Source organism: Prinia subflava, chromosome 8, assembly GCF_021018805.1.
Source record: "Prinia subflava isolate CZ2003 ecotype Zambia chromosome 8, Cam_Psub_1.2, whole genome shotgun sequence".
NCBI classification, from domain to species: Eukaryota; Metazoa; Chordata; class Aves; order Passeriformes; family Cisticolidae; genus Prinia; species Prinia subflava.
In genome coordinates this window covers 4,997,503-5,014,760 of record NC_086254.1, presented here as the reverse complement: position 1 = coordinate 5,014,760, position 17,258 = coordinate 4,997,503, and the positions used below count along the sequence as shown (strand labels likewise).

The 17,258-nt window shown below is 44.4% G+C and overlaps 1 protein-coding gene across 9 annotated transcripts in view; it reads right to left on the bottom strand.

Moving 5' to 3' along the window:
• The window catches only part of CUX1 (cut like homeobox 1), a 270,018-nt gene that overhangs the window by 36,909 nt on the left and 215,851 nt on the right, over nt 1–17,258 (bottom strand). For 7 of the 9 annotated variants that reach the window (XM_063402457.1, XM_063402465.1, XM_063402456.1 and 4 more), the window contains 2 exons: nt 8,480–8,782; nt 4,019–4,207 (listed from right to left, as the gene is read on the bottom strand). The exons of the other annotated variants lie outside the window; for them this stretch is intronic. In XM_063402457.1, the coding sequence (XP_063258527.1) occupies nt 4,019–4,207; nt 8,480–8,782 (492 nt within the window). The remainder of the gene's footprint in view (nt 1–4,018; nt 4,208–8,479; nt 8,783–17,258) is intronic. 9 annotated transcript variants of the gene reach the window in all.

Below are 17,258 nucleotides of genomic sequence, written 5' to 3'. Positions count from 1 at the left end.
CTCCTCCCCTGCACAAAGCTCCTTCCAAAACACAGACACTTCTCAGAAAGCTCTGATGGGCTCGGTGAGGCTGATGGCAGCAGCCTGTGATCCTGCCACTGACTTTCCTCCCTGACTGGGAGTGAATTATCCTGGCAAATTCTGTCACTGACTTGATTGATTTACACTGGGCATGGAGAGGTGGGATTTACTGCACCTGCCAGTATCATGCACAAGCATTGCTAATGAGGGGGCTGAAAACAGCAAATACAGATGAATCCTGTAAATAAAATATTTAATGGCCTGTTAAAGACCTTCTAGATATTTAAGAGTTTACATATTCCAGAGCTACAGTTTGATAACCTCGGGTATTAAGTCCCAGATTGCACCAGCCTGACATCAATCCAGGAGGCATTAAATGTCCAGGAGCTCTGGTCAGAGCCAGGGACACTGAGGGGCCAGTCACACTGGTCAGCAACAAAATTCTTCAAAAATTCAATTTTTCTCTCCCCACAGCTCTGCCTTCAGGCTGAAGCTGCACAATGAATAAAAATTCAGTGCAATCAAATCAACTGCAGTGTTCAAACCCCAGCCAATGTCTCCTGGCAGGGCTCCCTCCAGCACTGGCTGGGTTTTCTGGCTCCAGTGGGTTCCAGCACCCTGCCCTCTCCATGGTGCCTCCAGTGGCACCTTTGGCACTGTGGCTTTATTATCATGGCAGTGAATTCTGAACACTCTCTGTGACCTTTGGGGGTATCTGCATGGCCCACATTTTGTTTTTTCTGAATATGACAGATTACCTGTGGATTGCCTACTGTGTAAGATCACTGATATGGAACACAGCGTGAGTTGCTCGTGATCCATCACTCTGACGTGATACGGTCCTGCACACGTTTGAAACAACTATAAAAAACAAAGTGTTGTTTTTTATTTTTTAAATAGGTCTCCTTTAAAAACCCACCTATTTAAGTTGTTCCAACCAGATGTAAAACTGCAACAAATCTGCATTATTTCAAGGTGACCCATTGGCCTTATTTTTGCAGCCTTCAAGGAACTGTTACAACCTTCAGCCATGGAATTAATCATTCCAGCACGATAATCTCATATTTCTATAAGGTGTTTAATCTCAAAACTCCTTCCTGGGTGTTATTTCCAACTTGCATTGACATGTAAACTACAGCCAAGGCTCCCTTGTTTCCTTGCACAGCAAAACCAAGGGGCTGGAGGGCAACATCCACCACCTCAGCAATGGGCAGCAGCTTCAAGGAGGCCACGAGACAAAACAGAACCTGGCATGGGAGATGTGAAAGGTGCTCAGACCACCTCTAACTGGAATGTCAGGGGCCAGGATGGGCTGGATCTCCCTTTGCCTGCTCTCCAAAGGATGGGATTTCTGGCAGGGCAGAGCTCTTGTCTTAAACAGCAAAGGACAATCCAAAGCTGTGAGAGCTTGGGAAGAATGTCATTCCTTCCTCTGCTCCTGTAGCCTCACACTGGGATCACAAATGGTGCACTGGCAGAGCTGGGCTGCTCTCATGTGAATGGAACAAATTATATAAAAGCACATATTTCATTAAAATACAAATAAAGAGGAGGATGTCCCTCTGTTCTGCCACAGCAATTGTTTTCTGGAGGATAATCTATTATCAGGACAACTTTCCACTGGGCCAAGGGCAGAATTAGGACTCAGACTTCAGGCTCTAATGCTGGTCTCTGAAAACCTAGATGACATTTTAAAAAGCTTTTCCATTTTAATTTTTATTTTCAAACATATGTGCTGCGTGTAGGCAACGTAAGGAGATCATCCAGCACATCTGCAGTGACAGCAAGGCTCAAACTGCAATCCAAGTTGCAAACCCTTTATTTTTGGAGAAGTTTGATTTTTGTCTGTGCCCAGCCTCTGCTTGGCAGAGGACAAATAAAAATAAAGGAAAGCCAGGTGTAATTTGGGCAAAAGTCTGCATGTGGGTCTGAGGCTGAGTTACACCTTTCACCCACGTGTCCCTCTGGGAAGAGTCCCCAGCACGTGCCCAGCTGTGGATGCACAGACACCACTGAGATAAAACAGGGCCCCTTTTAATATCATTTTTATCTTACGTGGCATTGAACAAGATTATTAAAAAGTGAAATAATGGGAAAATAAAGGGAATTCAATTTTCTTCTGACAGCAGTGCTGTTCTGTGAGGAGTGTGCTGCTCCAGCAGCCCAACGCCCTGGAGGTTGTGAGAGGAATGAACTCTTCCAAGGCAGGAGAGGTGTGCAGAAAGTCTCAGCCTGGTGAGCATGAACCCCCAGCTCCCTCCAAAGAGGTTGGTTAATGTACATTGCAAATTTTCAGAACCTCTTCAAAGGGACATTTATAGCACAAATTTCAGACTGGTGGAATAGAAAAAAAAATGGAGATATGCAGCTCACCTTTATCATAATTATTAATTTACTCCCTTAATAAAATGTGGCAGTGAAATAATTGATAATAATGTTTCAGTGGAAGCAGACCCAGTCGCATTGTTCTTTAACTGACATTAGCTGAAGGGAAAGTTAAATTCTTAATGTGGCTCTGGAGCAATTTAAAAGGTTAAATCACAGGAACCTCACCTGCATGAAAGGATTTTGCAGAAAATACAGGGCTGGATTCACTTTAGACTGCTCTGCTCTGAGGACAGCACTTGCACAGTTCAGAGCTCAGTGCAGAGCCTCAATGATTTATGGCCTTATCTCTATTCAGATGCCATCTACAGACCATATGTATCGCTCACTGCTTGATAAGAATCCAGTTTAGAAAATAGTTTTGAAAAGGATATTGTCAGTACTACTTTTAAATTATTTTTATTTTGCTTTGCTGCATTATGGGCAATACTCTCTGTGAGGCTATAAAAATCCAGCTAGTTGACAATTTTATTCCTGCCATGTTTCTAATACAGCAAAACCCCTCATGACTCCCTTTGGTTTACAGTTGTAAGTGGGAAACCCAAGTGGATTTTACTCCCCATGGAAGATCATACACGATTTGTGCTAAGGTACTGCACTGCTTTATCTTATACTGGTTACTGTGACAAGGGTTTGAATTTCTTCTTAAAAGCCTGCAAGACTATAATTTTCCCAGAAGCTCCCTCACTGCAATTTTAAATATAATCACCAAGTTCTTGATCAAATGTGTAAATGCTTTCAGAACATCAGTCAACAGCAGAGCTTTCAGTGTACACGATTAATGATGTCTGTGCTAATATCATTAAGGGGTAGCTCCAGAGATGTATATATCATTAATTAGTTAACTGCTGATAATGGCAGCCCACGAGTCTCTCTTGTAAAATCACATGAACATACTAAAAACAGGGCTCTGAATAACCACTGGGTTATAGTGATGAATTTAAAATGGAGAGAGCTGGATAAATTTGCAGGATGTACTCCCTACTAAAATACCCAGTAACAACTCAGACCACTCACAGGTCAGTCCCCACGACCCTGTTTTATGTGACCATAACACACAAATTTTATTGTATTAACACCATCACCTTCCCCCTCCCTGTAAGGCTACAAATATCATTATTCTGCAATGCCCTGTAATAAAGGCTGCATTTTTCTCTGCTCCCAGCACCCATCAGTGCAGGACTGGCAAGGAGCTTTCCCAGGAATCAATGCCCAGTTCTTCCAGCCCAACATCTGTGACCAGCTGCAGCACTATTAACTAATAACCCAAAGCCAGCTCCCAAACCCACATTTCTCATTTGGTAAGGCAACACCAGGGCCTCAGTAATTAATCTATAGGAGAAAACAGCAATGATTCCCCAGCAGCTGGTGAATATTTAGAGTTTGGAGTTGGCTTTTTGTTGTGTGCCTGTTTTCTTTTTATTTCGAGACGTATCTGCTTGAGCAAGCATCGAATAAAAGCTCCAAAAAAAGCTGTTGTGAAGTCCTTCTGCACAACCCTCGTGAGGCTGGATCAGTGCAGCCTCTCCACTATTTCTGGAGGGTTATAAAAGCCAGGCTGATGCTGGGCAGGGAGGAAGGTGTGAGTCAGCAGCGCTCTGCTCCCCGTTACCTTTTTTCTCCATGCGTTTCATATCCATCAGCTTCTCCACGTTGTTGGGGTCGTTGAGCCACAGCTGCATGCGGACAAAGGGCTCCCTCCCCTTCAGGCTCAGCTTGTGCCAGGGCTTGGGGCGAGCCAGCAGGTCTGAGACAGAGCCTTGTGTCAGCCCCAGGATGGTCTCCCCGAACAAACGCTGACCTAATGCGAGATGGAGAAGCGCGTGAATTCAGCTGAGATGTGGCAAAGAGCACCAGATCATTCCTCAATCATCCTCACTTCAGAACTGCTCCACAACCCAGAAGAAACATTTAGGAGAATAAATGCTCTGCCCCCCATTAGAAGGGTAAATATTGAGATTTAGTTTAATCCTCAGGATCTGCCTGAGATAAAGGGAGGAGGTTGACACGTTTGGGGAGCGGGACCTTACAGTGAAACAGTGTGCAAAAAATGAAATTAGGAGAGGAAAAATAAACTGAACTTCTGGCTAAGCAGGCAACTCGTGAGAGCAGTGAGCCTACTTAGCTCTTATGCAGGAGGGCAGTGCCACAGCTTTGTTCCAACAGGGCAATCCAAACATTTCAGGATCAGTGAACCAAGAGCAATGCAACCTCCCCCTTCAGCAATGGCCATAAATGTCCTCACAGAAACATGTACGGAATTTCTGTGCTGTGCTATCTGTGGGGATCTAACTGTGTCTTACCCACTAGAGATAATCAGAATTTGCAATGCAATTTTTGTTTTACAGTCTCTACAGTATTTCTAGTTAAGGATACTTAATTTTAGTTCTCTTACAGAATGCTGTCATCTGGGTGGGTAAAATCTGCAAATGCTTGACACTGAACAGTGTTCATGTGTGCATTGCTGACAATGATTTTCTATGGGAAAGGTCTAACTTATCAAGGACTGGGGAAAATGCCTGTGCAGCTCAAACCCAACCACAGAGCATGTTTTCTAACCCCCTCCACTTCAGTGTTCTTCCTCAGCTGCACTGCCTTGATACCAATTTCTGCTGCAGGAGACAGCCTGGAGTCATCTGAGTCATCAGGATTTAAGACACAAGTGCTGCTGTCATGGGATCTCAAGGTAACCCAAAAATCTTTCCAAAAACCCCAAATCTGGGCCTCAGGGTCTTGTGTCTGAGCTGCAGCTTCTGAGTGCCCTCACTGACACACAACAGAACATTTTCCCTTCACGTCCCAGCACTTGTAGCCAGTGGACAACAACAGATCCCTAAGGGACAGTGGGGTGAGTGGGGGCTTCTGACCCCACAGCTCTGCAGGACAAGCCCACGCCTGCAAAAGCACCACCAGCTCTGGCCTGCACAGCCTTCCCTGGTCCTGACACAGCTCATGGCAAATATCTGCTCTATAGACCCATCCCATGTGCTTAACTCCAAGATTCCTCTCCTCCTTCTCTGTAAAACCATCCCAAGATTTTGCCCTGGGTTTCTTTTTTTTTTTTTTTTCTTTTGCCTGTATGGGGAGAGGAGGGAACATGGGACCAGTCAGAAGCTGCAGAACATCCCACTCAGATGTGTGGGGCAGGTGAGTCTGAAAGCTTTCAGAGGAGGCAGCTGAGATAATGAGAGGCAGAGAGGGGAAAGGAGAACAGGGCTTGACATGACACTTTGCTAATAAGCTGTAAAACCAACCCTGAAAACAGTTCTTACAGACTGAGGAGAAACCTATATTCAGAATTCACTCAGGTTCCTGAGTAATAAGTGATTTTCCACTACCCTCAATATCAGGAAAATCAGACAAAAGAGGTAATTCAGGGGAAATTTTATCAATTTTATCTTCATGTTTTTATCATATGTAGCACTGGGGTAACTTGCTCCCTGTTTGTATTAAAAAACATCAGCAAGGCCTCATCAATTTCCCTGTAAACCTGCCAGCTACTAGCAAGATAACACAGCTACTTTAAAAATCTGTTATTGTGTTGCCACACGAAAAGGAACAGGGTTGCACAGGGTTGGGAATGAGCAGTGCTGGCAGTGCTGCTGAAGGAAATGAACCTCAAACTGCAGCCTAAAAATTAAAAATGCAAATGTGGAAGGAGGTAACATCATGTTCTCTAGGTGTTAGGAACAAAGCTAAAGATGTTTGTGTTGTTTATTTTATGTCAGGATATGGCAGGACAGTAGGAAACACCTGAAAGGCTCCCAAGCTAAGGGGGAAGGTGTCAGAAATCATCCTCAGGACGTAGCAGGTGTATCACGCTCTGTCTTCATCAGAGCTCTATTAATAACAGGAATATTTTTGAGCACAGGTTTCCTAAAACTCCTCCCCATCCTTCATGCCTGTTCCCACTGATGGAGATCCTAATGGACAAAACTGTGTTGGTTTCATGGACAAAATGCCCAATATCCCCTCTCCTCGAGCAGCTGAGTGCGTCTGCTCCCCTCTGGGATTCCGTGCAGCCCAGCAGGGAATCTCTGAGGACACCCTGACTTTTGGGGCTCAGAACAGCAGCAGCATCTCAGTGTGAGCACTGCCAGCACCGTGTGCTGAAGCCACACAACCTCCAGAGAATGGTTTGGGTGGGAGGGACCTTGAAGATCACCAGAACTCCCAGTGAAAGGAACACCTTCCACACCTTGTTCCAAGCCCTGTCCAACCTGGCCTGAGACACTTCCAGGGATCCAGGGGCAGCCACAGCTGCTCTGGGCACCCTGTGCCAGGGCCTGCCCACCCTCACAGGGCAGAATTCCTTCCTAGCACCCATCTGAACCTGCTCTGTCTCACTCTGAAGCCCTTCCCCAGCTGGTGATGGGGGGAGAGACCCGCCCAGCTCAGCCTGAATCGTTCTGTGCAGCTGGTGGCTTTCCTGGCTGGTGACACTGGGACACCTCAGCCACCAGCAGCCGCCTGTGGCAGCCTCACAAGGCCTAAACCAGAGAGACCTGTGCACCAGAAAACCTGGGGCACTAGCACACTGAGGGCACAAAAGGAGACATTGAAACTGGTTCCACACCTAATGCAGAGTTTGGGGCACATTTCCTGGCTCTTCTGCTGCTTTTTAGGCTTGTCAGCCACACTGTAGGAAAACAAAAATCATGGGAAATAAAAAAGACTATGTAAAAATGGCATCAAAACAAATGTAAGCAAAAATACTTTTTTTTTTTTTTTTCCAAACCTCTCTGGAACACCAGAGCAGGTATAGCACTCAACAGCATTTTGCCCAAAAACCAGGGGCTTGGATCTGCAAACCCACACCAGGATTTGGGGCTTCACTTTATCTCCACTGAACAAGCAACCACCATCTGCCCAAGCCAAATGCACGGGCAAGGAATTCTGCTGGGCTCAGTGGGACACAGTCTCATTCAGGGTATGTCAGTGATCAGGGTAATTTCCCTTTTTTTTTTCCCAAATTATGTTAAATGAGAACTTGGGACCTCCCCCATCCCAGTATTTTTCCCCCTTAATTTTTTTTTTAGACAATAATACTTTATTCTATGTCTAGATTAAAAAAAGGCTTCCTCACATACTAGAATAGTTTTAAACACTAAAAAGTTTTTGTTTTTACAGTCATCCTCTTCAGATGATACAGATAAAATCTTTCTCACGTAAGTAACATAATCAGTGTGAATGTTTTGGTCCTATTTGTAGTGAAGGAAGAGAAACTGCTGCTTCTGGAGAGCACCAGACATTCCCCAAACACCTCATGTAGGGGATGAATCCCTTGCTGAGAGCCAGGAGCAGGAGCAGGTGACACTGGCACAGGCTTACTGCCCCCTGCCAGAGCCCCCAAAGGATCCCAGAAACATTTCCCAAACCTTGTGAGGGAAGCAGGGGTTAAAGACACGAAGAACCAGCGATTTAGAGGCACGGTGAGAGTGTTAATGTGGACTTCCCACACTCCCATCAGGTTATTCCCTGTGACTACTCCAAACAGTCATGACACTGAATTCAACAGCCAAAAATCCCATCTGTAGGCAAAAGCAGCCTCAGCTTTGCACATCTCCAAGCAGAATTAACTCAGGGGCCCTGCACAATTATCTCAGGCTCGTCTAAACCTCAGCTGAGTCTGGATTTTCCCTCCCAGCTCTGCAGGGACTCTGTGCTCCTGATGGTGCACCTCCCTCTCCAACCATACCAGGCTCCTCTACTTCACCCAAAATGGGCCTGGAATTTGCAAGTGTGGGGGAAACAGCCTTTGCTAAGGGCAGATCTGGGGGGCTCTGGGTTCTGGGGGTCCTGACAGCCTGCTGGACTCTGTTTGGGGGGTGGGAGCAGTACCTGGCTGCTGTGCCAGGAGCAGAGCTTGGGAAGAGCAAGGGTGTGAGGACATTTGGAGTGGAGTGTGACAATCTGAAAGGACTTTTCTAGCAGTTTAGAAAGATTAGGTATCCTTTTTAGCAAATTTTAGGCCAGAGTCAAACCCAGGCGTTCTCCTACACATCTGCTGTAGCTAACAACAAGAACATGAACACTTACACACAACCTTGGCCAAGAACTGAGAACAATTTACCGAGATTGTTGTCCGTGAGCACCTCCTTGACCCTCTTGGTGATGCCATAGGTGTCCAGCTCAGGGGACATGGCCACCAGCTCCTGGATGCTGAGTGCTGAGTGGCCCGAGAGTGGCAGAGGGGTGGTGGATTGGGATTCAGAGGCAGGAGGCTCGCTGGATTCCTGGGATTTGCCATCCTTGCTCGTCTCGATGGCGGGGCAGGGCTGCTGTACCAGCTCAGTCAGGCTTTTCACTGATTCACTGGAACTCATGGGAGATTCAGGAGCAGGACTGCAACTGGCAGAAGTCTTTGGAGTACTTTCTGTAATTAAAAAAAAAGAGAAAAAAGGCCCCACTTTAGCATAATTGTAATGTTTTGATTGCAGGATATTTAACTTTCCTCCTCATTTATATTCTACCTACTTCAAGAAATGCCTAAGTATGCAAAATGCTACTTGCTATGACTTGGGTACTAAAAAGCCTCTTTTTAAAAACAAGAATTCTTTTCTAATTTTATCTTGAGTCGTCTCTGATTTCTTATACAGACAAGATGTACAAATACAAATAAAAATCAGGAAAAACTGAAGTGCAATGGTCTGTAAGTTTGCACGCAATTTCCTTGGTCAGGCAATCTCAGTTTTGCTTGCCACAACATTTTTATATAAGGATGGTTTTAAAGCTACCATTCTAGACTGGTTTAAATCTCCTTCTGTAAGTTGTAAGAAACTCACTCAGCCACTATTTTGTTCAATGAGGGATTTTCTACAACTGATACAATGCTCTATCTTGAGACTGTTATTGATTTCATTTTGTTTCTTATCACACACATCACATTTTTGCAATTCCCTTTGTCCAGAAATAACAAGATTAAAATACAGTTTGTAATTATGTTGTATTAATTAAAGTGTTTGAGAATCCAACATAAAGATAGCAAGTGGATCAGGAGACACCCAAATCTGTTATTGTGACACTTGGTTTAAAAGAAAGCTTTCCCAGTTTGTTAATTTGCCAACAACAATAGGTTCTGTACAAAATGTTGTTTTCCCCCAATAAATTTATCTCTCACAGAACGTACTGACTGAGCTTGTTCAGAGATTCCAGACATCTGAGGGGTACAGGCTGAACCTTTTTTAAAGCAACAACACACAGGCAACGTGGCTTACAAGAATAATTCAGGAGATAAGAGCACAGCAAGATTTCTCCATCCAGAGCTTTTCCCATTTCTGTGGGGCTGTTTGCTCCTCCTTGCTGCCTCCCACCCATCACTTGCCAGGGTTAAGGACACGGATCCCAGCCTCACACACCCCTGGGTTTGGCTCCAGCTGTCTGGAGGATGCTGACAGAGCTCTCAGCTGCACAAGGAGGGGTCAGAGCCCATCCAAACCCAGTCCCTCCAACAGAGCCCAGAGTTTTCTGAGCCCTGTGGTGCCATTCTCAAGTCCCATCAGCAAACCTCCCTGGTTTTTGAGTTTGTTGTCCAGAATATTGTCAGGTCGTTCCAGAGCATGAAGCCTGGTGTAGCAAGCAAACACATCCCAAATGTTGAAGGAAAATATTACCACAGGAAAAGTCAGGCCCAAAGGGAGCAGAGTGCAGAGGATGATGGTGTCTGCTCTTCAGAGCTCTCCCCTACTGCATTCAAGAGCTTCCCTGACACACTCACTTCAAGTTGCTCTCTCAAACCTAAAAATCTGACTTTTCCCTTAGTGCTTGATGTGAGATGCAAAAGAGGCAGACAGAAAGTGAGGTGCATGTAAATCTTTAAGGTAAAGGGGATCCCACAAATCCTATTTGTTTTCTCTGCTCACCCTGGGTCATCATACAACCGAACAGAAACCCTGGAAATGTTATTTCTGTCTCAGGAGCAGCAAAGGAATCATACTGTAAATTTGCCCTGATTCACCCATGCGAGGGACCAATTTGGCAGCTCATCCATCTTGTTCACTGTACACTGTCAGGGATGGCATGAATTCCCTACATGATAAACAGATTTCTTCTCAGGTCTGTGTCCTTTAACCCACAGCAAGGTCAAAATTATGGCTGCCTGGCTAATAAACTGCACGGCACTCTCGTTCAACTTCCCTCTAATTTTGTCCCTTGTGCCAGCTTATACAAATCTTACTGAATAACTAGAGCAGCTGCAAATTTCCTCTACGATTCCTCATCCGTGCACGGTGAGCCACACGCACACAGGGAGAACAGGGAGAAAAAAAAAGGCAAAATAATAATAAAAAACCCCACCAAAACCCAAACCAAACCCAACCACACAGCACTAAACAAAAGCATTTCCTAATGCCTCCTTCTCCCTCTCCTTTCCCTGCCCAGCCTAATTATGAACACAACAAAGGTAATCTGTGTTATCATCTATCACTGAGATGCTCTCTGTTGCTCACATATTAGCTTATTTATTTTTTATATCACTTACCAAGAGCTTACTTGAATTTCATCTTTAAGACCAATCTGCTGCTCATTTACTCCAAAAGGTGGGATTATCTCAATCTAATTTTGGAAGGCAGTACAGATGACAAACTGCTTTTTTTTTCCCCCACCAAAAGGCAAGTGTACAGTGATTTCAGGCGAGGCATTATGTACACGTACTACAAATAACTCAAAATATGTTCCCCATTCATTTTTAGCATTTCTCCCTTCTGGAAAAACATTTTCAAGATCACATAAATATTTGAGGAAAAGATCCATTATTTGGGAAAGTAAATTCAATAATCAAATAATGCAAACATTTCCCGTTAATCTACTTAAAAAATTAAATAGACATTTAGAGTACAAGTGACTGCTGACAGAACAAAGGGGAAAATTGTCTGTATTCACTATTCCAGATTTAACTGTCAATCCACAGCCATTTCACATGTTTTATGAAATAATTTGTCTGTATTCATTTCTCTCAAGTTCCTCACAAGACAAAGACACAAATTCAGGATATCTGAAAAATATACATTAAGATTTCCAAAGCAGCAATTGAACATTTCCAATGAAAACAATACATTGAAAGCTTATTTCTTTAAAATCTGCTCTGCTTTTTTAACCCCAGACTACTATGAAGAATAACACTAACTTAGAAGCAATCCAGTGTCTTAAAAGTAATATTCACTGGATGTTTTCACATTTGTATTTAAGGAGGGAAGGACCATTTAATAAATATAAATATAAAACTGCACTACAGAACAACCTGTAAACTCCACAGCCAGCATTTATTGATGAAATTACTTCAATAAATTCCGCATAAACTTTGCTACAGAAAATGTGTTTGCTTTCCAACAGTCTGCATTCAATTTAAGATGTGAAGTAAAAGCTCCAAAGGTTCAAAAATGAGGTGCTGGAAGAGCTGGAGAGATCAGGAGCATCACCAGTGAAAAGCTCATTGCAGAACCTGGGAAATTTTTATATTTCAGGTAACCAAAGACATCAGTGGTGCCCTGAGCTTTACAGAGGCTGGGGGAAAGTGTCCCCAAAAATGACTTTATGGGAAATGGTGACCATTAGACCCCCCATGTGATGAACACACAGCTTAACATGACAGTTTTAAATGATAAAAATCCCATGTAAATTCTGCACAAATACAGGCTGGTGTTGACAAGTGCCATTAAACACCCAAAGACAGCATAAATGCACTTAAATCATCCAAACTTTTTGAAGATGTAAATAAAACTGGGTCACAAAAGGGCACAGGTTCTACCAGCACTTTTTACATCATTAATTCAAAAATACAGTCTGGGGTATAGGAAGTTAAGCCCTCCCAAGTGATTTTAAGGAGTGATGTTAGAGAGGGGTGCACAGTCTAAAATGAAGATGTATAAATGAGTGGAAGCAAAGTCAACGTTACACAAATATCTCCTGTTTTCTTTTAAAATGCCATTTTCTGAACATAAAATTGCTCCTTGAATGACCATCTAACTGCCACAAAACCCCAAACCACCCTCACAGCCTGCCCTTTCCCTCCTCATCACTTAGTAGCTATTTGGTAAGAAATTAACTTTACAAACAATTCAGCAAATAGGTCTGGGGTCTGAGTATTTCACAAACCTGGTTGAGAACCATAACAAACTAACCTTGCCTTAATTATACAAACACAGAAAATCTTTTGTGGTCTTGCATTCCTTGGCACACTGGATGAATCCAAATGCTGCTCTGTCCCATCCATCCCCTCCACTTTTCCCATAGCATCAGACCATAGTTCTGGTCTCAGTTCATTGATTTCAGGTGGTTTTCCTGAACTCCAGATTTTCTTATTCCTCTCCAAGAAGAGAAGGGTCAGGTCCCCAGTACTGGATCCCGGGAGCTCAGTTTCTTGGCTATCACAGTATCACACAAGGTTGGAAGAGACCTTCAAGATCATCGAGTCCAAGCTGTTCCCTGACCTCGACTAAGCCATGGCACCAGTGCCACATCCAGTCTTTGTGTAAACACATCCAGGGATGGTGACTCCACCACCTCCCCAGGCAGGCAATTCCAGCAGTTTATCACTCTCTCCGTGAAAAACTTTTTCCTAATGTCCAACCTATGCCACTGAGAGCCTGCAAATCACCAGAAAAGAGCTCCCCCAGCAGTCTCAACCCTCTGCTCTGCTCTGCCTTGGCCATGAGGCAGAGTCCCTGCGGTGTGGAAACAGCCCCAGGCTGGGCAGGGCTCCTCTCCTGCAGCTCTCCCGAGCATCACCAGCTCTGCAGAGCCCAGGGGCATTCAGAACTGCAGGGCTGCTCACATGGATCATTCCTGTGGTGTCCAGGAACTCCTCCTGAGTCCACAGGGTGCATCCAACAGGCACAGCTCAGATCCACTCTTCACTCTTCTGAAGCTCAGGACATCTGGGATGCAAAGACCTGCAGGTGCCACCTGCTCCAAGCTCCCTGAAGATCTGAGACATCTCCAGGTCCCGACACCAGCGCTGGATGATCCCCTCCAAAGGGAATTCAGATGACAGAGCAGTGTTGAGACACAGAGGAGGTTTCAGCAGTCCCAGAGGCATCACGTCTGCCAGCACAGATTCCTCCACTGCAACTTCTCCTGTGCATTCTGAGAGCTGCAGCTTTGCTGCTTTTGCTCAGGCCCTGCCTCGCCTCTGACAGCAAACTGACTTTGCTGTAAATCCACTTGTAAATCCAAAGTTCAGAGATCTGAACAAGAGCATCTGAATTTGGGAGCATAAACCACAAACCTGCTCAGTCTCTCCTCCCAGCTCACCTTAGAGACTCCTGGAGCTGCTGGGACAGTAACCTGTCCAAGCCCTGCTGCTAACACACGCTGAGCTAATAAACTGCAAAAGGACTCATGGGGAACGAGGCACAGAACATGGAGAAGCTGAGGAAGACCATGCAAAACATAGAAGGTATTCAGGGGCCTCTAAAAGGATTATGAAAAATATTATATTCTAAAGACAGCAGGCAGACAACAGCTGCCTTAAGTTTCAGAGAGAAGTGGATTGAAAAAACGGATCCACTATAATTTTCAGAGACAAATCTCTGTAGTTTATCTGATCCACTATTTAAATTTCAATACACAGTCCTCTATCTGCAGTAATAATAACCTAAATTCCATTTAGTGTTCATTTGAGCAGTCAGGATAAAGTCATTTCTTATTATCTCCCCACTGTGTAAAAAACAGCTTGAAGGTAGGAAGTCAGCAAGCATTTTCACCAAAAAGTAATTATTGTAAGTGACATTTTTACTGCTGGCATGCCATAAGGCGAACTGCGCATTTGGAAGGACAAGTTGCTAAAACAAAATGACAGGGTACTCTGTGACATTCCGATGAGAACCCAAACATGATTTCACTGGCTCTGGCTTTGATGCACAGCTTTTCCCACTGTCCAAGGCTCGGCCTGCAGGTTTGTGCCAAGGAGGAGCTGGGGGAACGGGCACATCCTGCGGGAGCATCCCGGGCTCTGCTCGCTCCCACGTCACTGGGCAGGATGAAAGCAGGCAAAGGTGGACAGGAGATTTCTCAGCAACCTCTTAAAAGAGCAGTTGCTACTTCAGGGCTGCATTTAGCTCCTCATGTAGATGAGTTAATGGACAACAACAGGCCTGGCAGGTTGCCTGAGATCAAAGTGTCTCACACGGAGACTGGATTAGTTTCTGTTTCCCCGATGATGAGGATGCCCATCCTATCCAATCCGGAGACCAAAACTTGGTGAATGCTGCCCTGAGAATCAGGGCCTGATCACACAGAGCTGATCAACATCTCCAGGACAACCCTGGAATTCAGTTTCCCAGGGCGTGAAAATTTCAGGGAGTGATTTCTTCCCTCCAATCTTCTGTTTGATTTTACCTTTAGCTATGGCTTCCTTTGCAGGGTGTTATCAGAGAATCACAGAATGATTTGGGTTGGCAGGGACCTTAAATCTCATCTGGTTCCACCCCCTGCCATGGGCAGGGACACCTTCCACCATCCCAGGTTGCTCCAAGCCCTGGCCAACCTGGCCTGGGACACTTCCAGGGCTGAGAAGAAATTAGCATTCTAAAGTTAATCTTTTAAAGCACCATAATAGCAACTCTCCTCATTAACAGTGGGTGCAGCACAAGCCTGAACTACGTAATAAAGCTGAGCAGCACTTGTGGGAGAGCACTGCAACACATCCCTCTCCTGACTAATTAAAGAAAATACGCGTGAAAGCGCCTTCTCCCAGGTAGTGCTTTCGGTGGATTTACTCGGAGTGAGTGAACCTTGCCTAGTCACAATTTGCAAATTAATGTGGCTCATGAAAATATGATCCTCCCTACAGTTATAAACTCCCCTGGTTGTGTGTAGGGAGTGCACAAAGCTCCCTGCAGTTTGCATCTCTAATGATGTCAGATACGTAGGTACGTGCACTCAGGGTTGTGAGCGCTCGCTGGAGCTGCCACCACTCTGACCGTGGAGAATTTGTTTGTTTGTTTTGCTTCACAAATGTTGTAACTTTGGGGGAAAATGTTATTCTGGGTCTTGGCTCAGAGGGAAATTTTATGTGGATGGGGGGAGGGATGAAAGGAAAAAACCCTTTAGGAAAGTGTGCAGATGTATGTGTGTCTGCACGGAAAGGGGAGGAACCGGCTTTGGTTAACTCTGCAATTACTGGGGCAATATAAAATAAAAGTTCCAACTCTGCATGAGTATATGTGAAGTGTCAGGAGCACATAAAACTGAATAATCATGGTAGATGTTAGAGTTACCTGAAAAAACCTCCTTTTCAGTACTGCTGAAGGATTACATGGCATTGCTGCAATTTAATCTGTATTTTCAATAGTTGTTTTAGCTTTGCACCTCTATTAAAAAAATGTGTTTTCAGCTCTGGAAAGCAGAAGGAGCTGGAGAAACCAGATGAAGTTGATGGGAGCTGGCAATAGACTCACGAGGAGAGACTTAGAGCTGGATGTTTAAAGTACTTGGAGAAGTTGGGCAACCAATTCTGCCTTCAACAAACCCACAGCCACAAACGCCTCCGAGTTCCAGAAATCCCCCTGATGTGCCCAAAGCTACACCAAGACCTGTTCTAAGGCCACATAAAGTGAAACCATCAGACTCCCACTGGGTTAGGACTGGGGAGTAGGGATTGCTCTGAATCTGGGATCTTGTGCAGGAAGACACGGCTGGGGTCAGTCAGTTCAGGTGCAATTTGTCCTGAGATGTGACTTTGGAGCAGACACACCAAGCCCTGACACAGCCACACCCCGGGAGAAAACCCTCAGAGCAGAAAAATTAAGGGATATTTTTGCAATAGCCTGGGGGGAGTATGAGGCCTCTGTAGCCCTAAGCATGACTTTACAATAAAACATGGAAAAAACAGGGGAAACTTAAGAATATTTTAGCTAGATTTAAACACACAGTTGAAAACATCAGAGCAATGCCCAAGTCAGGCCAACAGCCCCAAATCATTCCATGATTATGATTCCTGAGCCAAAAATGGGATCTTGGCATTGAAAAGTGAATTATAATTTTTGGTTTTACAGATCACCCGTAACCAATTAAAAAAACCTTTCTAAAACCAGATCATATTTTAAATTAGGTGATTAAATGGTAGAATCATGGTTGCTTTAAAAGACATTGCTCTACTCTGCCAACCTTTACTTAATATTCAGATTTTTCTGTGTTTCTGTAACTTAGCTAGAAATCAATATTTAGAAATAACTGCTGGAAAATATTTTCAATAACCTTATTATTAAACCAGCTTGTGTGCAGCCGCTTTATTAAGGATTTTCTGAACGCTAAAACAAATATGTCATGGAAACAATCAATCAAGATGCCACAACCCCACAGTGTTGTATTTTTAGTATAATCAAGACAAACGTGTGCACAATACCTTTTGGAAAACAGAGTGAGAGCCTCCATGAGGAGGTTCTGCTGCAGTTGATGGTGTCTGTGCTGACCTCGTGATTTGATGTGTTAAACCAGCCTGCCTGAACGTGGCACCAATTTTCTGACTGTTTGTCGTCCCCCTGTGTCAGGAGGCTGAGTGTGAAGGTATTTCCACACCCTCCTGGGAGATCTGAAGCTCGTGGATGCTCTGGAGCAGAGGCTGCAGCAGGATGCATATGTGCCCTGTGCACTGCATGTACAGAGACCTCCCCCACTAAACAATGTGGACATTCCCTCGCCACGGGCAATGTCCGTACGGCATGGATCCCAGGATAATGACTCCTTTTTTCTTTTCTTTTCTTTTCTTTTCTTTTCTTTTCTTTTCTTTTCTTTTCTTTTCTTTTCTTTTCTTTTCTTTTCTTTTCTTTTCTTTTCTTTTCTTTTCTTTTCTTTTCTTTTCTTTTCTTTTCTTTTCTTTTCTTTTCTTTTCTTTTCTTTATTCCTTTCCTTTC